The sequence below is a fragment of the Labeo rohita genome, chromosome 5, assembly GCF_022985175.1.
Source record: "Labeo rohita strain BAU-BD-2019 chromosome 5, IGBB_LRoh.1.0, whole genome shotgun sequence".
Classification (NCBI taxonomy): domain Eukaryota; kingdom Metazoa; phylum Chordata; class Actinopteri; order Cypriniformes; family Cyprinidae; genus Labeo; species Labeo rohita.
The window spans coordinates 30,461,500-30,485,402 of NC_066873.1; the positions used below are offsets into that span (position 1 = coordinate 30,461,500).

Below are 23,903 nucleotides of genomic sequence, written 5' to 3' on the forward strand. Positions count from 1 at the left end.
CAGGAAGAACTATGAAGAGTAGAGTTGAGCCGGATACTCGGCTGAAACGAGTATCCGGCACGGATAAAGCACTTTTGCAGAGTACGAGTATCATACGAGTAATACGAGTCAATATCTGTGCTCGGATTGAATAAAAATTCTCATTGGGTAGTTTACTGTGTCTGCGTTCTGTGATAGGCTAGTCACAGGGCCCCTCCCCTACACACATACTAGAGATGCGCGGATGAGCTTAAACGTCACCGGAATCCGCAGCTCCAAATAAATGATCCGCCCGCCACCCACCCGCACCTGTATTTTTCTCTGATTTAGATAACCGCACCCGACCCGCACCCGATCGTCATTTACAATTATTCTAATTCTTAGTTTTGCATGATGATATGATGAATGTGATGAACACTTATAAGCTTAATCACTCGTGCTTTTAAGCCAAATCCACGCTAAAAAGAATAACGTTAACTGATATCTGGACGTGACGTATTGTTTTCGGTATAATGTACTGATTCAAATTAGTAATCAATAATAATTTTTATTTTAATACTCGGCGTGCCTCTCTTGACATGCTCTCGCGTATGAACAGGCAGCAAATGTGGTGCTGGCGCGGACGGCGCGGGCGCGGGCGCATCGGGCGCATCAGGCGCATCAGGTGCAATGATAAAACATATTTCAAAGGAAGCCGGCGCTAGGGTCCTTACCGTCTTTGCTGGGTGTTTTGAGCGAATATTTGCATTTATTCACATACGATTTAGTTACAAATGGTGGCCTGTCATGATTTTGGCTAATGCAGGACACTACTGAATGATGCGCATCAGAGGGGATTTAGAAGTGGGTGCGCAGAGCCGACTGATAAAGAAATGGGTATACGCGGGTTATACACACCACTGCATATTAACCTACTCGAGTATTTAAAACATATGTTAGAAAATACAGTTAATATTTGCGTCATTATTGATTTTTCTCATCCACCCGCGAACCACCCGCAAATAATCAGAATGCAATTTTTTATTACCCGACCCACCCGACCCGCGGATTGTCCGCAGCGCCCGCGGATATAACCGCCATCCGCGCATCACTAACACATACAGATTTATTGTGTTGCTGTGTCCCGCTCTGCTCACACACACACACAGAACACTGAGAAGAGAAGAGAAGAACAGCGCGCTCTCTCTCTGTTCTCTCCCTCAGTCACTCAGGTTTGCGGGTTTTTTTCCGTTAACGTTTAGGGTTTCTTCAGCATCACTTTTGTTTTTTACTTTGGTTTGTTTGTAGTACTTACTTTTTAACCAGTAGAGTTTTGGTAAACGTGGGGTTTGTTCAGACGTGGTGCTTGGTAAAAGCGACTCGCGTCTCTGCCTGTCGGAGAATTTATTTTTTTTTTTAAACCGTCAGCTGGCTCTGACCAGTTTTTTTACTTCACGCACTGAGTGTCTGACACTTTCTTTCTGTATTAAATAATGTACATAAATAAATGTAAATTTATTTATGTACATAAATAAATAAATAAATAAAAAAACCACACTGCTCAAGGTTAAAAAAAGAAAGTTATGTTGAAATGAAAACTCTTGTTCATTACATTTTACTTCGTAATTGCAACCGCATGTGTTGTATTCATTGTTGCAAAACTTATTCTGTATATAGTTCGTTTGTTATCATGATCAAAACCACTGATCTGAAGCTCAATGCTGATGCTGTCATGTAAATAGTTTTCTAATCAGCAATAAATATAACAATTTCTGATCAACCCATATCAATTGCATGCTTAAAATAACATACCGGTTAAAGCCCCGCCCATTTCAATACAACATGACCCACTTCCAGGTTAAATCCCACCCACTTCCGGGTTAGGCCCCGCCCACTCCGAGTACAGATACAGATACAGATAATTCATATGGTTAACAGATACAGATACAGATACAGATAATGCTGTACTCGCTCATCCCTAATGAAGAGGCTATGTGACACTACATTTTTTATAGTGTAAGATCATACCTGTATCTCTGAGGTATTAACGGACAGGTTACTGGTGAGTTTTCTCTGGAGACTGTCAGTATTCATGTGTAAAATTCTTTTGAAGTATAAAACATCCACATCAAATCTGGAGTCAGCACAATTCGCACACCCTGTCGGCAGAGCAAGAGAGAGGCAAAGTGAAATGCTGCTGTAAACACAAGATCAGAGGCAGGAGTTTGTTGCTGCTGTAGGACACATCTCTCTGCGCTCATTTACAGTGCAGTTGTTTAGATGTCAGCAGGAGTTAAGCGAACATGCCAAACTTTTCTTCAGGAATACTGCCAAAGAGTGTTCATGAAGAATAAACTTTCAGATAGCACAGAAGGACGAAACAAGCACAGCCATATGTCTGAATCATTTGCATGTATGCGGTGGTATTACACAATCACTTTTCAAGTTAGACACTGCTTGCTTACTTTTTGTTTAAAAAAAATGCACAATTTATGTATGTGTGTATAACAAGAACACACTGAATATATAAAAACATTTTTAATAAATGTATTAGAGTTTCCACAAAACTTAGATATTAAGCAGCACAACAAAATTTAAAATTGAAATGTTTCTTGAGCACCAAATCAGCATGTTAGAATGATTTCTGAGGGATCATGTGACACTGAAAACTGAAGTAATAACTGCTGAAAATTCAGCTTTGCCATCACAGAAAATTTAAAGGGGTCATCGGATGCTCATTTTCCACAAGTTGATATGATTCTTTAGGGTCTTAATGAAAAGTCTCTAATATACTTTGATTAAAAATTCTCAATGGTTTTGTAAAACAACACCCTTTTTACCTTGTCAAAATCAGCTCTGCAAAAATCATCTCATTCTAAGGGGTTGTTCCTTTAAATGCAAATGAGCTCTGCTCACCCCGCCCCTCTTTTCTCTCTGTGGAGTGACGAGCCAGTTTACTTTAGCTGCATTTAGTCGCTAAACTTCCTAACTACCACGTTATAAGGAAAGGCAATCGCAAAGATTCATAAAAAAACGCTTATACACACTTCTGCTGTAAGTGAAGCTGGATCATGAATGATTTGTGTAAACATAGACGGATATATGTAGATCGTGAGGCGCATTCCATTCACAAACAAACGTAATCTACTGCATCTTCAGCGGCTCAGATGTCGGGAGTAAATGACGACCACTATGTTCATTATTACATCCAGCAACACAACACCTCAGTCGCTCAATCGGAGATATTCTTGTCTAACTTACATCCCTGCTCTGGCATCAAAACAAGGAAAGTTACTAGACTGTGACAGCTGGTCTAAGGTAAGATGCTCATGTCAATCAACTATCGTGAGAGTGGCCTCTGTCGGTGTGACGCCACAACGACAGGCATCTGAGAATGGCTCGATTTGAAAAAGGGGATATTATTTTTACAGATTAATTAAAAACCACTGCATGGATTTTTATCATTATAGAGTAGATTTGTACATACACTGCCAACACACATTAATGTTCAAACAACATGAAAAAGTGAACTTAGCATCCAATGACCCCTTTAAGGAACATCACTACAGAACACCATTTTTTGGGGAGTTATTCGCAAACATTTAGTTTTTATATGTGTACCACTGTTCAGAACTGTGCTAGGTAACCATGTACTGATTAGCATCTTTGAGCTAGGTTCAAAAGTATCAAAAATTGTCACTACCAAAAAAGTCACGACCGAAACATTTGGTGGAGTTTCGGTAGTGACATCACTGATTTTTTTGGGTTTTATTCCATAAATTTGTCACTAGTGACAAAAGGGAACACATAATCCTCAGATTTGAGGGAAATAAACAAAATTTAGTACGGTTATGCAAATATTCTGTATTTTAGTATGTTTAGTAGTGTTTTAGAATGCATGCTAAAATTTTGTAATGTGATGTGGTTGCTACCAAAGCATTACATGGGATGTTTTGTCAAAAATAAAGCATTCTGAATTATCAGCTAAGATTTTATGATAGTTTTTGATTCAATGTATATTCGAATTAATGAATCCTTTACTTTGAAATCAGTATGATCAACGTTTTGCCTTTTAAAAAGAAAAATCGAATTCAGAATAGGCAACAAATCTTCAAATTGCACTTGAAATACTGTTAAAAATGTAATTGTTATTGAATTACCTCTGAAAACATTTTAATAAAACAGCAAAAAATATATATGTACAATGTAGATGTAAGCAAAATTATATATTGCAGTGTTTTGGTAGTGACAAATTTGGGAAGAGGACAAATGAGAATTAACTGCACAATTACTAGAAACGTATTGGATATTATACAAGTATACAATACGTGAGTAATAACTGTAATAATAATTAAAATCAATTTTACTATTTTACTGTATTGACTGATTAAATGCAGCTTGTGTGGAGATAGATAGATAGATAGATAGATAGATAGATAGATAGATAGATAGATAGATAGATAGATACATAGATAGATAGATAGATAGATGGATTTTTCTTAAGAACATTAATAGATTGCATTTATCATTATGGCTTCATTGTGATGATCTGCTATTAGTTGTTGGACTAACAGGCACAGAGTGAGGTGAACTTTGAGCTCCTCCCTTAATTCCTCTCCTGAAGACCCCAAACTGTACCCAAACGCAGAAGAGCTGCGTTCCAGCACGTTGTCTGTTCATAAAGAGGTGTACGTACAACGAGCCACAACTTGAGCATCATTATATATGACAGTTAAGCAATATGCAATTCGTTTTTTTAAACTTGAACATTTTCACCGCGGAGTTGAGCAAGGGGACATCTGTTGATTTTGTCAAAGCGAAGTTTACTAAAATCTCGAATTCCATTCGTACTTACTGAACATTGATTCATGAGAGTATTGGTTATCATGTGGAGACTGCTGGCCTGTGTTCTCATGGCCTCTGTGTTGCAGGCGCGTGACCTACGGACGAGAGAAACTATATGCCCGAATGTGTGCGACCTGTCCCGCTGCTCATCCGCTCTAGAGTCCTGTTATTTCGGCGTGGTGAAGGACAGATGTGACTGCTGCGCGGTGTGTGCGGCGGGAGAGGGGGAGTGTTGTGGCGAGCGCGAGCATGAAGTCTGCGGTCAGGGGATGACCTGTGAATATCGCACCAGCGCGCGCGGCACGTGTGTGTGCGACTCCCATGAGCCAGCGTGCGGCAGCGATGGGAGAACTTACCCCAGTATCTGTCGACTGAAAGCTGAGAACAGACGGGCTGAGATGAGCGGCATACCTGCTGTCATTTTCATCCAGAGAGGCCCCTGCGAGACCGGTGAGGAAAAAACTGTTTGTTTTGGTGTTCATAACACATCACACCAACTCATTTGGCTCCAACTTGACAGAAGTGTATCACTATCTAAATGGTGTAGCTGTTTTTTTTTTTCCCTTGTAGCGTACGACAAAATTGTAGGCTATTTAAAGTGTAGCAAATGTAATTTGACGAACTGACAGAATAATGTTTGTAAAACAACTCATACACATAACGTTTTTGCCGAATTAGTTTTAAAATAATTTTCTTTTTAAAAGAAAATTATATGTAGGCTACAGTGTAAACCTGTTTACGATAAGTAACGTATATTTATATATTTTATACCAATAATACAGTACTAATGTATTTGCATAATCATGTATTCAAGTGATTTCTGTTATGCAGTAATTATGTCGTCATCATCGTGTTTATTTTCCCTGATGAAAAAAAAAAAAAAAAAAAAAAAAACCATCACAGAAATTCTAATGGTTTCCTCTACAAATACCAAACATTACAAACCATCAGCTATTAACTATTAAAACTATTAAAAATGTGTTTTGGGACATTCCATTATGATTTAGGTTTTAATAAGCCACCAATAGAAGGTGACCAATTACCTGTAGAGACCAACAGGGGCCATTACAATTTATTAAAACCAGTACAATTTCCATTATAACCAGTAAAACCATTACAAATTCTGTGATGGTTTCTATTGTTTTGGGGTTTTTTTTTCAGCAGGGTTGATTGCACATTAATTAACTTTGATCTCAGTTTCTAATTTAAATTCTCAGCATTTTATTTAACAAAAGCCAGTTCTTTCCATCCTGGTGGAAAGTTTTTAAGTCACAAATCTTCACAACACAGGAATATTTTAGGTTGCTGCTTTACAGGAGTGTCCTATTTTAACCAGATTTTTGCATATTTCGCATATCTCATGTTTAGCACAGATATCATTGAAATACTACAGTTGCTTTAGCAATACTGAGGTGAAAATCAAAAAGTCATTGAAGGGGCATATCATATTAGATATGAGTGAGTACAGCTTGACTTCGCAGCTTCATGCAAAATTCAACCCAATTCCCTTATAAAAAAGTAAGAAGAGGCATTTATGTGATAATAGATTTATGACTTTAAGCCACACACCTCTGCAGTAAAAGATGTGCAGCGTTTCAAATCTATTTCAATGTCAAGGGAACGTTGATAGCATTCCTTTCAGCACGTCAGTGCTGGCATTCAGCAGTTTTGCATATTGTAAAAGCAGAGGAGTTGTCAACCCTGTCTTTGTCATTTGTTGTTACAAGCCAAATCATGGAGCACCTTTTGAGCATCAGTATCGCTGTAACATGTTGATTGTAAATGAACTGAAACCTTGGAATGATATTGCTATAGCTAACAAAAATATTACTGTATTAGTCCAAGATTGTTATTGACATTTTTAAATGCCTTCTTTTTATCGTGCCATAATACCTGTGGGGTGATTTCCGCCAGTTCTACATTTGTAGCACTAATGTAAGTCATCATATTGTGTTCTTTTCTCATTCTCACAGCCTGAGATATGATTTGACACACAAATGTTTGTGTCAAATGGTCCCCTTACAGTGTTTGTACAAATAGCCCTGCACTGAGAAACCATTTTTATTGTTTTCTATATGAAGGTGGTGCTAGCGGCAATGATCAATGTTTGAGTTCTACACAATCCCACAATCCTACTGACACCAGAATCATTCCAGCTGATATGAGAACAGTGACAAGGCAAGAAGTATATAGAATAAAGCCTGCTTTTTAAAGGGATTGTTCACCCAAAAACAAAATTTCTGCTCTCATTTACTCACCCTCATGTCATCTAAAACCATATGACTTTTATTCCTTCATGGAGAATCTCTGAGATGTTTTCTTCTAGACAGTAAATGTGGATGGGGACTTGACTCATGCACTGTATTCAATATGATAGCTGTAAAAGAAGAAGCTTAAATTTAAGTTATTCCCTGAAAATCGTGCCTTGAAACTCTTGCTTGATAGCCATGGTCACTTTTAATTTTCACTGTATGGAAAAAACAACTTTGACTGTAAAAATGTAATTTTATCTTACACACATTATAATTACACATTATTAGAAAAAAAAAAACATATGTGACCCTGGACAACAAAACCAGTCATAAGAGTCAGTATTTTTAAAAATTGAGATTTATACATCTAAAAGCCAAATAAGTAAGCTTTATTAATTTCATTAATGTTTGGTTTGTTAGGATAGGACAATATTTGACCGAGGTGTCCAAACCAAGTTCTTAGCAATGCATATTATTAATCAAAAATTATGTTTTGATATATTTATTGTAGGAAATTTACAAAATATCTTCATGGAACATGATCTTTACTTAATATCCTAATGATTTTTGGCATAAAAGAAAAATCAATAATTTAGACCTATACAGTGTATTATTGGCTATTGCTACAAATAAACCTGTGCGACTAAAGACTGGTTATGTGGTCCAGGGTCACATATAATGCAACTATTGATTGAAAATATCTATATGCAGGTGTAAACCCTTCTTTCGTGCATACAAATGTTCTCTGGCTTCTGGCCAAGAGGTTCAAATTTATTCTGTTTTGACAGTTATGCCTTGGGATATATGATCCATCTATGAAAACCATGTGGCATGTTCTGTCAGCTATGCCTTGCCAAATTCAGGGGTCCCCAAAGGGCTGGAAAACACAATGTCACAAGCAATTCAGCTCTGAAAGTGGACTCAGCATGCAAAAATAGTCAAGGGAACAATGATTTCTTCAAGTTCTAACATGCTATGTGGATTGCATAACTTTATCTGGTACTTTGTGTCCACATCCAGTGCAAATTTGCATATATGTAGCATCAGCTGATTCGGTATAGGTTTCTATGGCAAAAAAGTAAGAAAGAAGATGATTTAAACAATGACGTCTAAATTTATTAGGACAGGTCTGTATGGTACTGCATCTTTGGTCCATCATGATTTGTCATAGAAATATTTTTTGTGTTTACCTGTTGTGGTTCACCCCAGGGAAACCTGTACATGTAATGTCGGGACCCTGACTTTCTCTCAGAGGAGCACGGCTGCTGTCAGCTGCCACAGACTTGGAGATAAGCATGTAACATCAATTTATGCAGAGACTGTGTGACAAGTTTTCCCCAGTGCCTTCAGGTAGCAAGGTGAAGAAAGTAACTCCACAGGGCTGTTTGGTTTACTCATAGCTTCTGCCCACATGTTACTATTGTTGATGTGCAACATGCTGAAGAGCTACACTGTGACATTGGTAATGCATTTTAGATTTTAGTCTTGCAAAGTTGTCAAGTTCTGTTTCGTGCAGATGTTTTTGGCTAGGTCTCTATTTAAAAACAGGCAAGTATTACTTTCTAATGTAATTTGTGCCGCTTTTGTCTGTTCCCTTTGTTCTCATAGGCTCTCGGAATCCAAGTAGCATGCGCTACAAGTTTAACTTCATAGCAGATGTGGTGGATAAGATTGCCCCTGCAGTGGTCCATCTAGAACTGTTTAGTAGGTAAGGACAGATGGTCTTGGTTGTTTAGATGCTGAGCACAGAGTGACATGCTGGTTATAATGCTTGGTATACTTAGCTGGCACAGAATGAACTCTCCATATGTGATTAAATTATGACAATATAATAGTTTTTGCTTGCTTGTTTAAACAGAGGTTCAAAAATGAGAGTAGAATAAGTATGTAAACACATGCTGTTCAGATTGGAATTCTTGTGTGTTACGAGAGAACTGTTATTGCATTTTGCATAAATTAAATATTATATAATTATGTGAGGAAAAACACTAACTAAACATTTACAATAAACAGTTGTTGTGTTACATTTCATAGCTATGAAAGCCTGTTTCCGCCACTGAATAAAAAAAAAAGTAATTGTGACTTTTTTTATATAAACTTACAATTCCGAAAAAAAAATAAAAGTTGAAAGATAAAAACTTGCAATTTTGACTTTTTCTTAAAATTCTGACTTTTTTCTCAGAATTGTGATATAAACTCGTGATTGTGAGAAATAAAGTCAGAGTTGCAAGATAAAAACTCGCAATTCTGTTTTTTCTTGCAATTGTGAGTTTACATCTCACAGTTCTGACTTTTTTTTTTTTAGAATTGTGAGATATAAATTCACAATTGCGAGTTATAAAATCCAGAGGGGAAAAAAGACAGAATTCTGTCAATTTTGACTAAACTTACAATTCTGAGAAAAAAGTCACAATTGCAAATTATAAACTAGCAATTCTGAGAAATAAAGACTTTTTTTCTCAGAATTGTGAGATATAAACACAATTGCGATAAATAAAGTCAGAATTGCAGTATAAAAACTTGCAATTGTGAATTTGTATCTTAAAACTTTTTTTCTCACAATTGTGAGTTTATCTCTCACAATTATGACTTTTTTCTCAGAACTGATGTATAACTCGCAATTGCGAGTTATAAAGTCCAGTTTTGAGGGGGAAAAAAAGACTGATATGCTCTCAGAATTCTGTCAATTCTGACTTTTGAATTTTGAAAAAAAAAGTCAGAATTGCAAGATGTAAACTCGCAATTACAAGAAAAAAAGTCAGAATTGTAAGATAAAAAGTTGCAATTAACTTTTTTATTTTTTATTCATGGTGGAAACTGGCTTCCATGCATAGCAATGTTTAAAATTATGTTATATACTCATAGGTTTGGGGTCTGTAAGATATGTCCTTATGTTTTAAGTATCTAATGCACACCAAGGCTGCATTTATTTAATGAAAAATACAGTAAAACAGTAATATTGTAAAAATATAATTAAAATAGCTGTTTTCAATTTCAATATTTTTTTGATTTATTGTAATGTATTCCTGTGATGGCACGGTTGAATTTTCAGGTTTTTTTCCAAAAAAAAAAAAAAAACACGTTTGAATAGCAGTGCTTTTAAAAAATATTTAGTGCTATTTTAGTACAGAACAGAAGTTGGATTTTGCCTGTGTTGCGCTTCAAAACCTAGAAATCTCTCAATAAACTATTTTTTATGAACTCATACACCAAGAGACTATTTCCCTAATGTTCTTCCTTCCAGACTACCATTTTCCAACCAAGACGTCCCTGTGTCCAGTGGTTCAGGGTTTATAGTGTCAGAAGATGGGTGGATCGTCACCAATGCACATGTACTGTCCAATAAGCAACATATCAAAGTGGAGCTGAAAAACGGCATGCTCTACGATGCCACAATCAAAGACGTGGACCAAAAATTAGACATTGCTCTCATTAAGATTGACTCAGAGGTAAGTAGGACAAAATGTCCAACATCTGGTCAGTGATATGGATAAATTAGTTAACCAATGAAAGATACGTGTACGTTTGTTATCTTTAGTGAGATGTAATTCCATTGTGACTGTGCCTCAAATGCAGTCAACTGAAACTGTGTCTGTAAAAGATCAGCATCAGGTCAATGGGATTTCCATGGGAGAGGCCTATTAGGTCTTCAGTATCATTGGCTGTCTATGGGATTTTATTGTATTGTTTGTGTTGCATTTGTTAGCAGCTGTAAAGGTCTGGTCTCACAGACAGCACCTTGGGTTAAGATTGTTTGAAGGAAGACATGGTAACATCACTGCTGAAGATCTGCTACACCACATCTTTGGTCAAGCTTACTTATTTATGCGTTAGAGAAATCTAGTACATTGGCGAGCCACCCAAATGATTGTTCAGCAGCAAAATCTAACACCAGTAACAAAAGCTAGCCTCCAGAAAGTGGTCAAAATACCTTTTGTTGCTTGGTAAAAATGTTGTTTCTGCAATTTACAGCTCAGGTCCACTGGTTTATCATCAGCGACTAGCAGCACAGCTGCTCGAAGTAAATTAATCTTGGTGAGGCAGTCCAGCAGATGTTTCTGGAGTCAGCAAGGGCTTGTGCCACCAAAAATTAGATTCTGCTTCTTGACATGGTTAATTTGTTTTCTGATTTTCTCAGGAGAAAATTCGTCTTGGCCTTACAAATTCCAACTTTCCGCCTATTTTCGCTGTGCGCTTGTGACCATGCGAGATAACATGTCTATTTGCCACTGACAGTCTGACTTCGTAAACAGGTCCAGCACAAAGGCCTGAAATACCTCCTGACAGAAATACAAAACAGCCCACCCAGTTAAAAAAAACAATCTCCTATCAGACTGATTTTGAACCACCTAACTCTTAAAACTGTGAAGTCTAGCTTTGATCAACAGCATTCTCTGCCAACACCAAGAACATCTCACCATAACCCAGACCGTAGCAACAGCATGTACCACAATGATTGGTAATCACTCTAATTCAGTCCCAGACTGTGTATGGCTGCCTGTGGTTTCAGAAAGGAGGAGAAAAGTGGAAGAAAAGTGCTTGGGGAGGCAGATGGCAATCTGTTATTTTGCTGTGCTCAGACCCCCAGCAGTAGCCTGCGGAGTCAAGGTTGGGACAGAGTGTAAAGGCGTCCTGCTCCAGAAGCCCCAGTAATCAAGCCTGGTGCATCAGCCTGAAGTCATAAAAATGCACCCTACAGAGTACAGGCAGGCAGGGGCAGGCTCAGGCTCAGACAGGCTGCTGGCTTCAAACATTTCAAGAAAACTTATTAGACTGTTCTAAAAAGGTGACAGCACAAAAGACAGTCCAGTTGTTTTTCTCTGAAAAAAGATTGTCGCAGTTGTATGATTTTGAGTCGGAGATCAGGATGAGATGTTTGTGGAAAACCATGAGTATTACACTGACCAAAATTATAAACGCAACACTTTTGTTTTTGCCCCCTATTTTTCATGAGCTGAACTCAAAGATCTAAGACCTTTTCTATGTACACAAAAGGCCTATTTATCTCTAAATATTGTTCACAAATCTGTCTAAATCTGTGTTAGTGAGCACTTTTCCTTTGCCGAGATAATCCATCCACCTCACAGGTGTCACATATCAAGATGCTGATTAGACAGCATGATTACTGCACAGGTGTGCCTTAGGCTGGCCACAATAAAAGGCCACTCTAAAATGTGCAGTTTTACTGTATTGGGGGGGTCCGGGAGGTCTGAAAACCAGTCAGTATCTGGTGTGACCACCATTTGCCTCACGCAGTGCAACACATCTCCTTCACATAGAATTGATCAGGTTGTTGATTGTGGCCTGTGGAATGTTGGTCCACTCCTCTTCAGTGGGTGTGCGAAGTTGCTGGATATTGGCAGGAACTGAAACACACTGTCGTATACGCAGATCCAGAGCATCCCACACATGCTCAATGGGTGACATGTACGGTGAGTATGCTGGCCATGCAAGAACTGGGATGTTTTCAGCTTCCAGGAATTGTGTACGGATCCTTGCAACATGGGGCTGTGCATTATCATGCTGCAACACGAGGTGATGGCCATGGATGAATGGCACAACAATGGGCCTCAGGATCTTGTCACGGTATCTCTGTGCATTCAAAATGCCATCAATAAAATGCACCTGTGTAACATACGCCTGCCCATACCATAAGCCCACTGCCACCATGGGCCACTCGATCCACAATGTTGACATCAGTAAACCGCTCACCCACACGACGCCATACATGCTGTCTGCCATTTGCGATGTACAGTGAAAGCCGGGATTCATCTGTGAAGAGAACACCTCTCCAAAGTACCAGATGCCATCGAATGTGAGCCTTTGCCCACTCAAGTCGGTTACGTCGACGAACTGCAGTCAGGTCGAGACCCCGATGAGGACAACGAGCATGAAGATGAGCTTCCCTGAGATGGTTTCTGACAGTTTGTGCTGAAATTTATTGGATATGCAAACTGATTGTTGCAGCAGCTGTTGGCTGGTCTCAGACGATCTTGGAGGTGAAGATGCTGGATGTGGAGGTCTGTGGTTGTGAGGCTGGTTTGATGTACTGCCAAATTCTCTAAAAAACGCTTTTGGAGATGGCTTATGGTAGAGAAATGAACATTCAATTCACGGGCAACAGCTCTAGTGGACATTCCTGCAGTCAGCATGCCAATTGCACGCTCCCTGAAAACTTGTGGCATTGTGCTGTGTGATAAAACTGCACATTTTAGAGTGGCCTTTTATTGTGGCCAGCCTAAGGCACACCTGTGCAGTAATCATGCTATCTAATCAGCATCTTGATATGCCACACCTGTGAGGTGGATGGATTATCTCGGCAAAGGAGAAGTGCTCACTAACACAGATTTAGACAGATTTGTGAGCAATATTTGAGAGACATAGGCCTTTTGTATACATAGAAAAAGTCTTAGATCTTTGAGTTCAGCTCATGAAAAATTGGGGCAAAAACGAAAGTGTTGCGTTTATAATTTTGGTCAGTGTAAAAGTTTGACTAAAAAAAGGTGCCCGCTAACAAATTATGTACATGATATTAAGGAATCCAAATGATAAAAGTCGTTTTGACTTTTTTTAATATGGCGTGACAGATTGCTGTAATCACATCACTTCAAACAACAGCTTTGCAACTACTTACATCCCACTGTTGCCAAGTCCACATTGAAGCAACACCAAAACGTTATATTTAGCCCCTGGAATGTGAATTTACCAGGGAAACCCCAACAAAAAAGTGTATTTTACAGTTTAGCAATTGAGCGGGTTTTGTTGTGAAAACCTGGCAACCCTATTACAGCCTAAAAAGTGATGAATGAACATCAGAAGGTGTTTTAAATGTTAAAAGAAACCATTCAACTTAGCCAACATACTGAAATGTATCTTCTCCCTGCTGAAAAAACAGCTAAAACCAGCCTAAGCTGGTTGGCTGGTTTTAGTTAGTCATCCAGCCTGGTCTTAGCTGGTCAGCAGGCTGGTTTTAGAGGGATTTTAGCCACTTCCTTAGCTGGTCAGGCTGGTCTTAGTTGGTCAGGCTGGGAGACAAGCTAAAACCAGCTACTTCCAGCTTAAACCAGCTAAGACCAGCCAACCAGCTTAGGCTGGTTTTATCTGGTTTTTTTTTCTTTCAGAAGGGCTCTCATGTAATCGCTCAGTCAGAGTTTCAATTACGGAAAGACGTCAAGCAACTTATGAAGAAACATGTCAGATGACGTTACATTTACCTCAGGAGAGTTAATAGGTTAATTTAAGACATTTTAGCAATTTTAGCATATCGCTACAATCATAAACAGGCCTATATTGTTAAATATATGCAGTATTACAGATGTTTGATATAACTATTTTTACAAATGTTTATTATATATTACAAATTATATCTATTCAAAATTATATGATATTAATATTACTTATATATATATATATATATATATATATATATATATATATATATATATATATATATATATATATATATATATATATATATATATATATATATATATATATATATATATATATATATATATATATATATATATATATATATATATATATATATATATATATATATATATCACATTTTCATTTTCATTTAAGTTTTAGTAATTTTATTATGTGATTTTGCCATTTTGCTAGTTTTTTTACATTTCAATTTAATTTCAGTTTTAGTCATTTTAGTACTTCAGCTTAAATTTGTTTTAAATTAGTTGCCAAGGCCACATAATATTATATATTTTTTAAAAATATTTCTGTAATATTATAATATTTTTAATCCTTTTTAGTTAACAAAAACTGGCTGAAATTTCCTAATTCTGTCAAAAAAGTGAAAACATTGGAACTCTTTCTTCAAGATTTTATGAGTGTCACCATTCAAGTTATTATATATAGACATGGGTTTAAAGTAGAATTAATTATATTATAATATATATATTATATATAAACAATAATTATATAAACAGCCTTTATAAAACAATGGAGTAGGTCACATTTGCTGGCAAGCTGGCAAAATGTGTTTTACGGAAATTAATGAAATATAGTATGTCTCTCTCTTTTATACAGGCTCCCCTGCCTGTGCTTTTACTTGGTCGTTCTTCAGACCTGAGGCCAGGAGAGTTTGTAGTAGCCGTGGGAAGCCCATTTTCCCTTCAGAACACAGTGACCACCGGTATCATCAGCACTACCCACCGAGGAGGTCATGAACTTGGCCTGCAGAACTCTGATATGGAGTATATTCAAACAGATGCCATTATAAACGTAACCACTCTACATAAAGACACTATTATCAATCTAGACAATTTAGCTGTGTATCCATGTACATGAACATAATATCAATGTTTTCTTTCACAGTACGGAAACTCAGGAGGACCTCTTGTAAACTTGGTAAGAACCATTTATTCTCCTGTCTCTTATTTAGCATTAAGTATATTTTGAACATAATTCTCACTCTCAGCTGCTTCTAGTGATTTGTTTATCTCTATTTGCTTCCGGAAAACTTCGCCCAAGGTGATAACTCTTGTTTTTTATGTGCAACATTCAATTTTGGTATTCATGGTTCCTTACTGTGCAGCGTATACTGTTTCTACGTCTGCTTCCATCTGGAAATTTAGTATACCCTGGGCAAATTACCTGCAGTGGTTTATATTATTCTATTGATCTTTGTAAAGGAAAACACAACATGTGTCCTTGAAGGAGCCTCAGGCTCAAGCATGCATCAGGCTTTGCAATAAAAATATTTCCATTTATAGTGCACAATGGAATCTTGAAAATATGTAAAAAGCCTTGCACAGATGCACCATAAAACTGGAATCAAACAATGCAACAGTGTAAGCAAAAAGCTGTATTTAGAGCTGATTTGGCCTAATGGTATGTATTTATTTATTTTTAATAAACTATGTACATGCAAACATCTTTCGTTTTACTTCCCTATTACTGTCCAATTAAATCAGCAAACCCAGTGACCAAAGTCCTTTGAGTGTCTCAAGGTAGCTGTTCATTTAGTACAGTGCATTTCAATATTATGCTCCCTGTTTGCGGTTTCAAGGATGGGGATGTCATTGGCATTAACACGTTGAAGGTCACACCAGGAATATCATTTGCCATTCCCTCCGACCGCATACGCCAGTTCCTCGCGGACTCTTATGACAGACAAAGAAAAGGTTTGCAAACTTCTTCTGAGCTGTTCAGTTGTTTTAAACGTAATTTAATGAAGTAGCTTTTTTTCACATTTCAGGAAGAATGCTGACTAAAAAGAGATATATGGGAGTGCGAATGCTTCAACTTTCAGCTGCGTAAGTTTGACTCTTCTTTTCAAATATGCTTTTGTCAAGATATAAAAATGTATTTAAATATAAATATATTTTTTAATTATCATGTTTGTTTTTAGTTTGATTAGGGAGCTCAAAGAGAAGGAGAGCAACTTCCCAGATGTGAGCTCAGGGGTGTACGTATATGAGGTTATTCCAGGGACGGCTGCCTTCAGGTAAAGGGATTTGCCTACACCACCTCTTACTCCTCCCGATTAACCCCAACCACACATCTTTCTTCACTCATCCAGACCCAGAGGCTCCTTTCATACCATCATAACCTTCAGTTAGATCAAGATATATATCCTCATTATATACCACATATTTGCGCAATGAAAACATTTTTCTTGTAGCACATCTGTCCTATGATGACAGTCCTCCTGTGGTATTTTGTTTTTGTATCCACCTTATTCTTAAATGCAGACGTAAGCCTATGGGCGAGACATTAGGGTCATTAGCCGCTTTAGGGAAATAACAAGAATAACAACGTGCAGTAAAAGGACACACCAATTTGCAATATCAAGCAGCAGAACAAGCTGTTTTGTACAGCTAAAAATAGCTGGCCGCGAATGAGACCGGAAGCCAGACCCATAAAATTTACAAATGGCCATGCCCACTCTTATGGGAAAAATAAGGTGAATAAGGCATTAGAAACCTAATTTTGTCATCAGTTACAATATCATTCCAAACCTGCATGAGTTTCTTTCTGTGAAAGATAATAAAAGATATTATGAAGAATGTTGGTAACCAGAAAGTTTGGTTCCCATTAAATTATTGTATTTTTTTATGCACAAAATACATTGGTAGTCACTGGGAACCAGAAGTTTTTGGTCACCGACAATCTTTAAATGCTGACAGAATTTTCAGTTTTGAGTGAATTTTGATTCACTCAAGTGCATTGTCCACTTGAACAAACTACAAATAATTGAAGGACAAACGCCCTGGACTCTCTATTGTGTTTTTTTTTCTAAATCAATGGGACAGTTAAGATCCAAAGCCTGATCGGTTAGCTGTTGCAATTAACACTCACAATACAAGATGTACTGTGTAGAATAACAAAGAATATCACAAGCATTTCACATATTGCAATTTGTTTTGTAGCGCTGGCTTGCTCAACCAAGATGTGATAATCAGCATTAACAGACAACCAGTGAGTTCTACAGAGGACGTGAGTCAGGCTGTGCAGTCAAACGAAGTTCTTTCACTGGTGGTGCAACGTGCCAATGAAGAAATCACACTAACAGTGGTTCCTGACGAAGTGGACTTATAAAGCTTTCCGATGCTATTTGTCCACATAACTCCAAAAAATATATTATCCATTCACATAAAAGACGTTTACAGATAGTCCGCAAGAAAAAAAATAATAGTTGAATTTATAAAAATGACTCTTTTCAAAATTTTACATACAGTTGATTCTTAATACTTTTTTGTTACCTGAATGATCCACAGCTGTGTGTGTGTGTGTGTGTGTGTGTGTGTTTTTTGTTTGTTTGTTTTGTTTAGTGATAGATGTTCATGAGTCCCTTGTACATCCTGAACAATTAAACTGCCCGCTGTTCTTCAGAAAAATCTTTCAGGTCATACAAATTTTTTGGTTTTTCAGGATTTTCCAACAATGACTCATATGCAACTATTAAAGAAGGTTCAAACACTCACTGATGCTTCAGAAGGAAATACAATGCATTAAGAGCCAGGATAAATTTAACTTATTTTGTCTTCTGGGAAACATGTAAATATCTTCTGTAGTTTCTGAAGAGCAGTACTAAATGAAAAAAATGTGATACTTAGGCAAAATTAGAAAAATTTACCCATTTTCATTTGGATCAAAAGTTTACACCCCTGGCTCTTAATGCATCGTTTTTTTTCTTCTGGAGCATCAGTGATCATTTGAAACTTCTGTAATAGTTGCATATGAGTCCCTCAGTTGTCCTCAAAGTGAAAAGATGGATCTCAAAGTGATATAGTCATTGCTGGAAAGGATTCAAATACACAAACATGCTGAAAAAACAAAAGAATCTGTGGGACCTGAAGGATTTTTCTGAAGAACAGCAGGCAATTTAACTGTTCAGGACAAACAAGGGACTCATGAACAACTATCACAAAACAAAAAAAAAAAACAGCTGTGGATCATTCAGATAACAACACAGTATTAAGTGTATGTAAACTTTTGGACAGGGCCATTTTAAATTCAACCATTATATATATATATTTTTAAAAATAACATGCATTTTGTATGATCCCTCTTATTTTGGTTAAATACTTAAGTCCTTTATGCTCAGACACATTTATTTGATCAAAAATACAGTAAAAACAGTAATATTGTGAAATAATATTACACTTTAAAATGTAAGATATTCCTGTGATGCAAAGCTGAATTTTCAGCATCATTACTCCAATCTTCAGTGTCACATGATTCTTCAGAAATCATTCTAATATGTTGATTTGGTGCTGAAGAAACAAGCATTGTGTTTTGAATGAAAGAGACTTGTACTGAATGAAAATATTAAAGCGGATGATCTGTCAGGCTGTAATCCATCACACATCAACATACACACTTACTACCTGCTGCTCTCAATTGTTTTTGAACATAGGATCATTTTTAATGGCATGCACCAGTCAAACAAGTCTTTGTACCCACTGAGTAATTGCCTATTAAATTCTAGCCACATGTTTTAAAGCAATGCTCTTGGATGTGTTGCAACATATTCCAAAGTGCCTTGTTTTTTTCAGCAGATCAACAGTTCATCAGTAAATAAATCACTTCCATAACTTACAAGGCACGGAAACATAAAAGGGAAATTAATAAAAAGAAAACTTCTTACAGTCTTTCACAAAATTATGTTTTGAATGGTGTGATAAAAGCCATGGGAATTCTGCCAAGGGACGCATGTATAATAGAATCTATTATTGTATGTATTTTTAATTGCAAGCTGTTTCATAACATCTGTCCGTTGACAGCTCTTTGTAGGTATTCAGTCTAAAACAAGATCTGTAACATCTCTGCAGCTGTTTTGGCACAGTCTGCAATCCGGCAACTTGATTTGATTTTAAACATCATTTCGTAATGGGGAGCATGTTCAGAAAGATTCATTTCCTAGACGACTTTATGTTGTTTGTCGATCATAAATATTAATATATCAATTACGTTTTACTCTTTGAAGATGACATTTATTTACAACACTGCTTCACATAAACACTTTACAAAAGAAACAAGGCAGAAGAACAGTATTTTACAAATCATAAATGGCAAAAAAAGCCCATGTAAGCCCACATGCATACAGTGTATTAAATATAACTTGTGTGCATGAAAAGGTGAATACAGCCACTTTAAATCAGTAGAAAGTGCACCAGTTGCTGCTGTCGCTGGGGGTCAGGCCTCCTGTTATCAGGAGAATGAGGTCCACAAACCACCAGATGCCAAGACCGCCCAGGGTAAGCAGCTTTCCCACCGCAGTCCCAGTGTGTCCGAGACAGAACCGATCGACGCCAAAACATCCCAGGAAAAATGAGTACAGTAGGGTGGTGATGAAGTAGTGTCCTGTGTATCTTAATAAATTAGAGAGGAAAACATTTCCAATGCCTTAAAAAGCTGTTATAGTTGAAAAATAAGAAGAAAACTGCTCCATGTGTAAGCTATGCAAGTTCTGAAATAAAGGTTGGGAATTGATACAGCTCTATTTACTGAAGATGTTATACAGCAGAATGGAATTCAAAGTACTTCACTGCCCTCTTGTGGTAACAAAATTAAAAATGATTTAAACCTTCCTTATGAAGAAGAGGTCAAATATCAGGAAATACTTTGTGTAACTGGCTGCCATCTGGTGTTAGTAATGTCAGCAGGGTTCCAACATTCTTGATAATTTAATTTTCTATGACCTTTCTAGACAATTGTGAATACTGAATAAGGATTTCTAAGACCAGTTCACTCATGAATGTTCAGACCATTTTGTAAGCCAGTTTTGGGAACATTTCTATGGATAGCAATCAAATTTTACTCCACACAAGAAAAATAACTACCTTATGAAATATTTTATGTCTGCTGATAACTAGAAATAGGTATATTCATTATATAATTCAATTACTTTTTAAAAATTACATGAATTCCACTTTCAGACAAACGTTTTTGAACAGTAAGATTTTTTGTTTTTTAAAGAATTTTCATCTGCTCACCAAGCCTGCATTTATTTGATCCAAAGTACAGCAAAAACAGTAATATTTAAATCATTTACTATTTGAAATAACTGTTTTATATTTGAATATATTTTCAAATGTAATTTATTCCTGTGATTTCAAAGCTGAATTTTTAGCATCATTACTCCAGTCACATGATCCTTCAAAAATCATTCATATATTCTGATTTGCTGCTCAAAAATGTATTGTTATTATTGTTGTTGTTGTTGAAAACAGCTGAGAAAAAACTGCTTTTTTCAGATTTCTTTGGTGAATAAAAAAGTAAAAAGTTGAAAAGAACAGCATTTATCTGAAATAGAAATCTTTTGTAACATTAAATATCTTTGTCATTACTTTTGATCAATTTAAAGCATCCTTGCTCAAAAATTATACTGGCTTTTAAACGGTATAGTGTATAATGTTGCAAAAGCTTTTTATATCAGATAGATGCTAATCTTTGGATCTTCTATTCATCAAAGAATCCTGAAAAATGTACTCAACTGTTTTAAATATTGATAATAATAACAATAATAATAATAAATCTTTTTAAAAAAACAGCAAATCAGCATATTAGAATGATTTCTGAAGGATCATGTGACACTGAAGGCTGGAGTAATTATACAGAAAAATTTAGTTTTGATCACAGGAATAAATTACATTTTAAAATATATTCAAATAGAAAGTCGTTATTTTTAATAGTAAACATATTTCACATTATTACTGATTTTGCTGTATTCCGGGTCATATTAATGCTAGCTTGGTGAGCACAAGAGATTTCTTAAAAAAAACACTAAAAATCTTTTGACTGGTAGTGTATTTACACAGTGCAAAGAGCCCATTTTGTTGGCAAAATACACCAACTCTGCCCACCATCGGTCCTGACTGAACCAGACAAACTTAAAAAATAAGCAATTTAGAGAGTAGATAGTGGATTTATTTTTTGCCAAATGTGAAAATCTCAGATGTCATTATCAGGAGAGGAGTTTATTTTAAATAAAACTAAAGAAAATAATTGAAAAGTGTAAATAAAGTGCCTGATGTGTACTTAATAGCCCTATAATTGAAATTGGATTTAATGTCCTCAAGTTGATGAGGCACATTGATTTAAGACCCGGACCTTCGAGGACACCTTTATTGATCAGCAGGTTCAATACGGTTATGGGTCAAACTTAAAATAAACCTCAAACCTACTGTTTTATAATGTACTGCAACACTGAGCTACAAATAGTATCTGCCACTATTTGCACCAAAATATGACTTGCATCTGTCTAACACTAGTTACACTTAGTGCAAATAGCATTAACGCAATTTAATGTGTAAGCAGCCTCTGTCTAATTCTATATCTTTAAATATTTACTTTATTTCTACACTGTATTGTGTTTCACTTACTTAATGCATGGCTCACTGCCTCTGAGAAACTCCCGTGGTCCAGCGCACTCTATGCCATCCAGTGCCATGCATAACACCTGGGTATGGTTCACGTCTTTGTATACCTGACCGCCAAACTACGAAAAAATGTAACTTTTAAGTTTTTATTTTGGCTATACATATATAAAAACCGTTTATTAATGCAACATATCTTTCCAAAACATGTTCTTGCCTTTACACATCCATAGCCCAGTTCCTGAAAGGCAGAGACATTTCCTCCGTGATCGACTGGATCTTGACAGAATATGAATTCCTCTGGTCTAAAAGAGAGAAGAACACGAATTATCATCACATAACTATACCAGTAAGCCATAAATTGCACACCAGTGTTGTTTACACGAAACAGGCCGCGTGCTGAATAAAGATGAGATGTTTACTTACAGGTATCGACAGAGGACGACAGGTGATGGAGGGCTGTACTCATACTGATCTGTGTGATTTGATGTTTCAGTAGGTATAATAGTCTCCGTCATATTTTCTTCTGGTTGTTGGCTGGTCATAAGTGTTTTGCTGGTCGTTACTGTGTTTCCGGGTGGCTCGGTTGAGTTTTGCGAGTGTATCCCTTCTAGACACTGTAAAAGCAGCACTGTGAAGAGCAGCAAGAACTGTCCGCATAATAAAATATAGTTGACTGAAATCTGCGGCATGATTTCTGAACAGCAGTTGAGCTGAACGGCTAAATAATCTTCCAGCTAATGAACGCGACAGCGGCTACTCAGCTGTGATTTTGCCAGTTACATCTGTAAATGCCTGTCGACATATTACTGGCGGTTTTATTTCATAATATACGACTCATGTACCGTACTGTAGCCGAGAATGTACCATATTATTCTGCTACAAGTAAACAAGCTAAAACTGAGATGTACAGCAGACAACACAGGCGGCGCATTATGATGACGTTATTTTGTGTAGCGTTACGTCATTTCATATTTATTTTCAGTGCTATTCATATCAAGAAATACGTTAATATGCTATAAATAAATAGTATTTCGGTATAACAATAAGTAAACATTTGTGGGATTAAACCCATACATGAGATAATTCGTTTGAGATCGTTTACCACAGTTTTGGCTCGATACTAACATTACGTTATAGGCAATTTTGTCGATTCTAATATATTTTATGGATTAATGGGCACACTTAGGTATTATACAGTTGGGGTGGTCGAAATTATATATCTTATTTAGAGTTGAAATGTAATGTATCTTAATATGCAATATTCGAATAAAAAAAACACACATATATATATATAGGCCTATATAATGTGATCCTGGACCACAAAACCAGTCAAAAGGGTCCGTTTTTTTAATTTTGCGATTTATACATCATCTGAAAGCTGAATAAATAAGCTTTCCACCTGTTAGGATAAGACAATATTTGGTCGAGAAACAACTATTTGAAAATCTGGAATCTGGTGCAACAAAATCTAAATATTGAGAAAATCGCCTTTAAAGTTGTCTAAATTAAGTTCTTAGCATATTACTAATCAAAAATTAAGTTTTGATATATTTACGGTAGGAAACTAACAAAATTTCTTCATGGAACATGATCTTTACTTAATATCCTAATGATTTTTGGCATAAAAGAAAATCGATTATTTTGACCTATACAATGTATTTTTGGTTATTGCTACAAATATATCCGTGCTACTTAAGACTGGGTTTGTGGTCCAGGGTCACATATGTGAAAGTTTCAAATATTTTTCAGTAGCTAGCAGATCTGGTTCCATCATACGGTCATGGGTGACCCCTTGTGGTGATCATAAAGGTGTGAGCATCATAAAGGTGCAGATATTGGCTGCATGAAAAAAGGTTTGAGGTATTTGTTCTTACACGTCAAATACAAGTATTTAATGTAAAAAAAATATATATATATATATATATAAATTAATATGAGCCTAATTTGAGGTATAAACTAAAATATGTTATGAATATATGAATATGTTATAATAATAGTA

At 36.4% G+C, this 23,903-nt stretch overlaps 2 protein-coding genes across 2 annotated transcripts; one reads left to right on the forward strand and one right to left on the reverse strand.

Annotated features, from left to right (window-relative positions):
- Positions 1-4,659: 4,659 nt before the first annotated feature.
- On the forward strand, positions 4,660-17,812 carry htra4 (HtrA serine peptidase 4). Its single transcript, XM_051110452.1, has 9 exons — positions 4,660-5,253; positions 8,664-8,763; positions 10,300-10,504; positions 15,105-15,299; positions 15,393-15,425; positions 16,087-16,201; positions 16,276-16,333; positions 16,429-16,524; positions 17,450-17,812. The coding sequence occupies exons 1-9, from the start codon at positions 4,827-4,829 to the stop codon at positions 17,616-17,618; spliced, it is 1,398 nt and encodes a 465-aa protein (XP_050966409.1). The 5' UTR covers positions 4,660-4,826; the 3' UTR covers positions 17,619-17,812.
- Positions 17,813-18,739: 927 nt separating this feature from the next.
- Positions 18,740-22,839, reverse strand: tm2d2 (TM2 domain containing 2). The gene is made up of 4 exons (XM_051110456.1): positions 22,328-22,839; positions 22,119-22,206; positions 21,908-22,023; positions 18,740-19,894 (listed from the first exon to the last, which is right to left on the reverse strand). The coding sequence occupies exons 1-4, from the start codon at positions 22,591-22,593 to the stop codon at positions 19,681-19,683; spliced, it is 684 nt and encodes a 227-aa protein (XP_050966413.1). The 5' UTR covers positions 22,594-22,839; the 3' UTR covers positions 18,740-19,680.
- Positions 22,840-23,903: the final 1,064 nt, after the last annotated feature.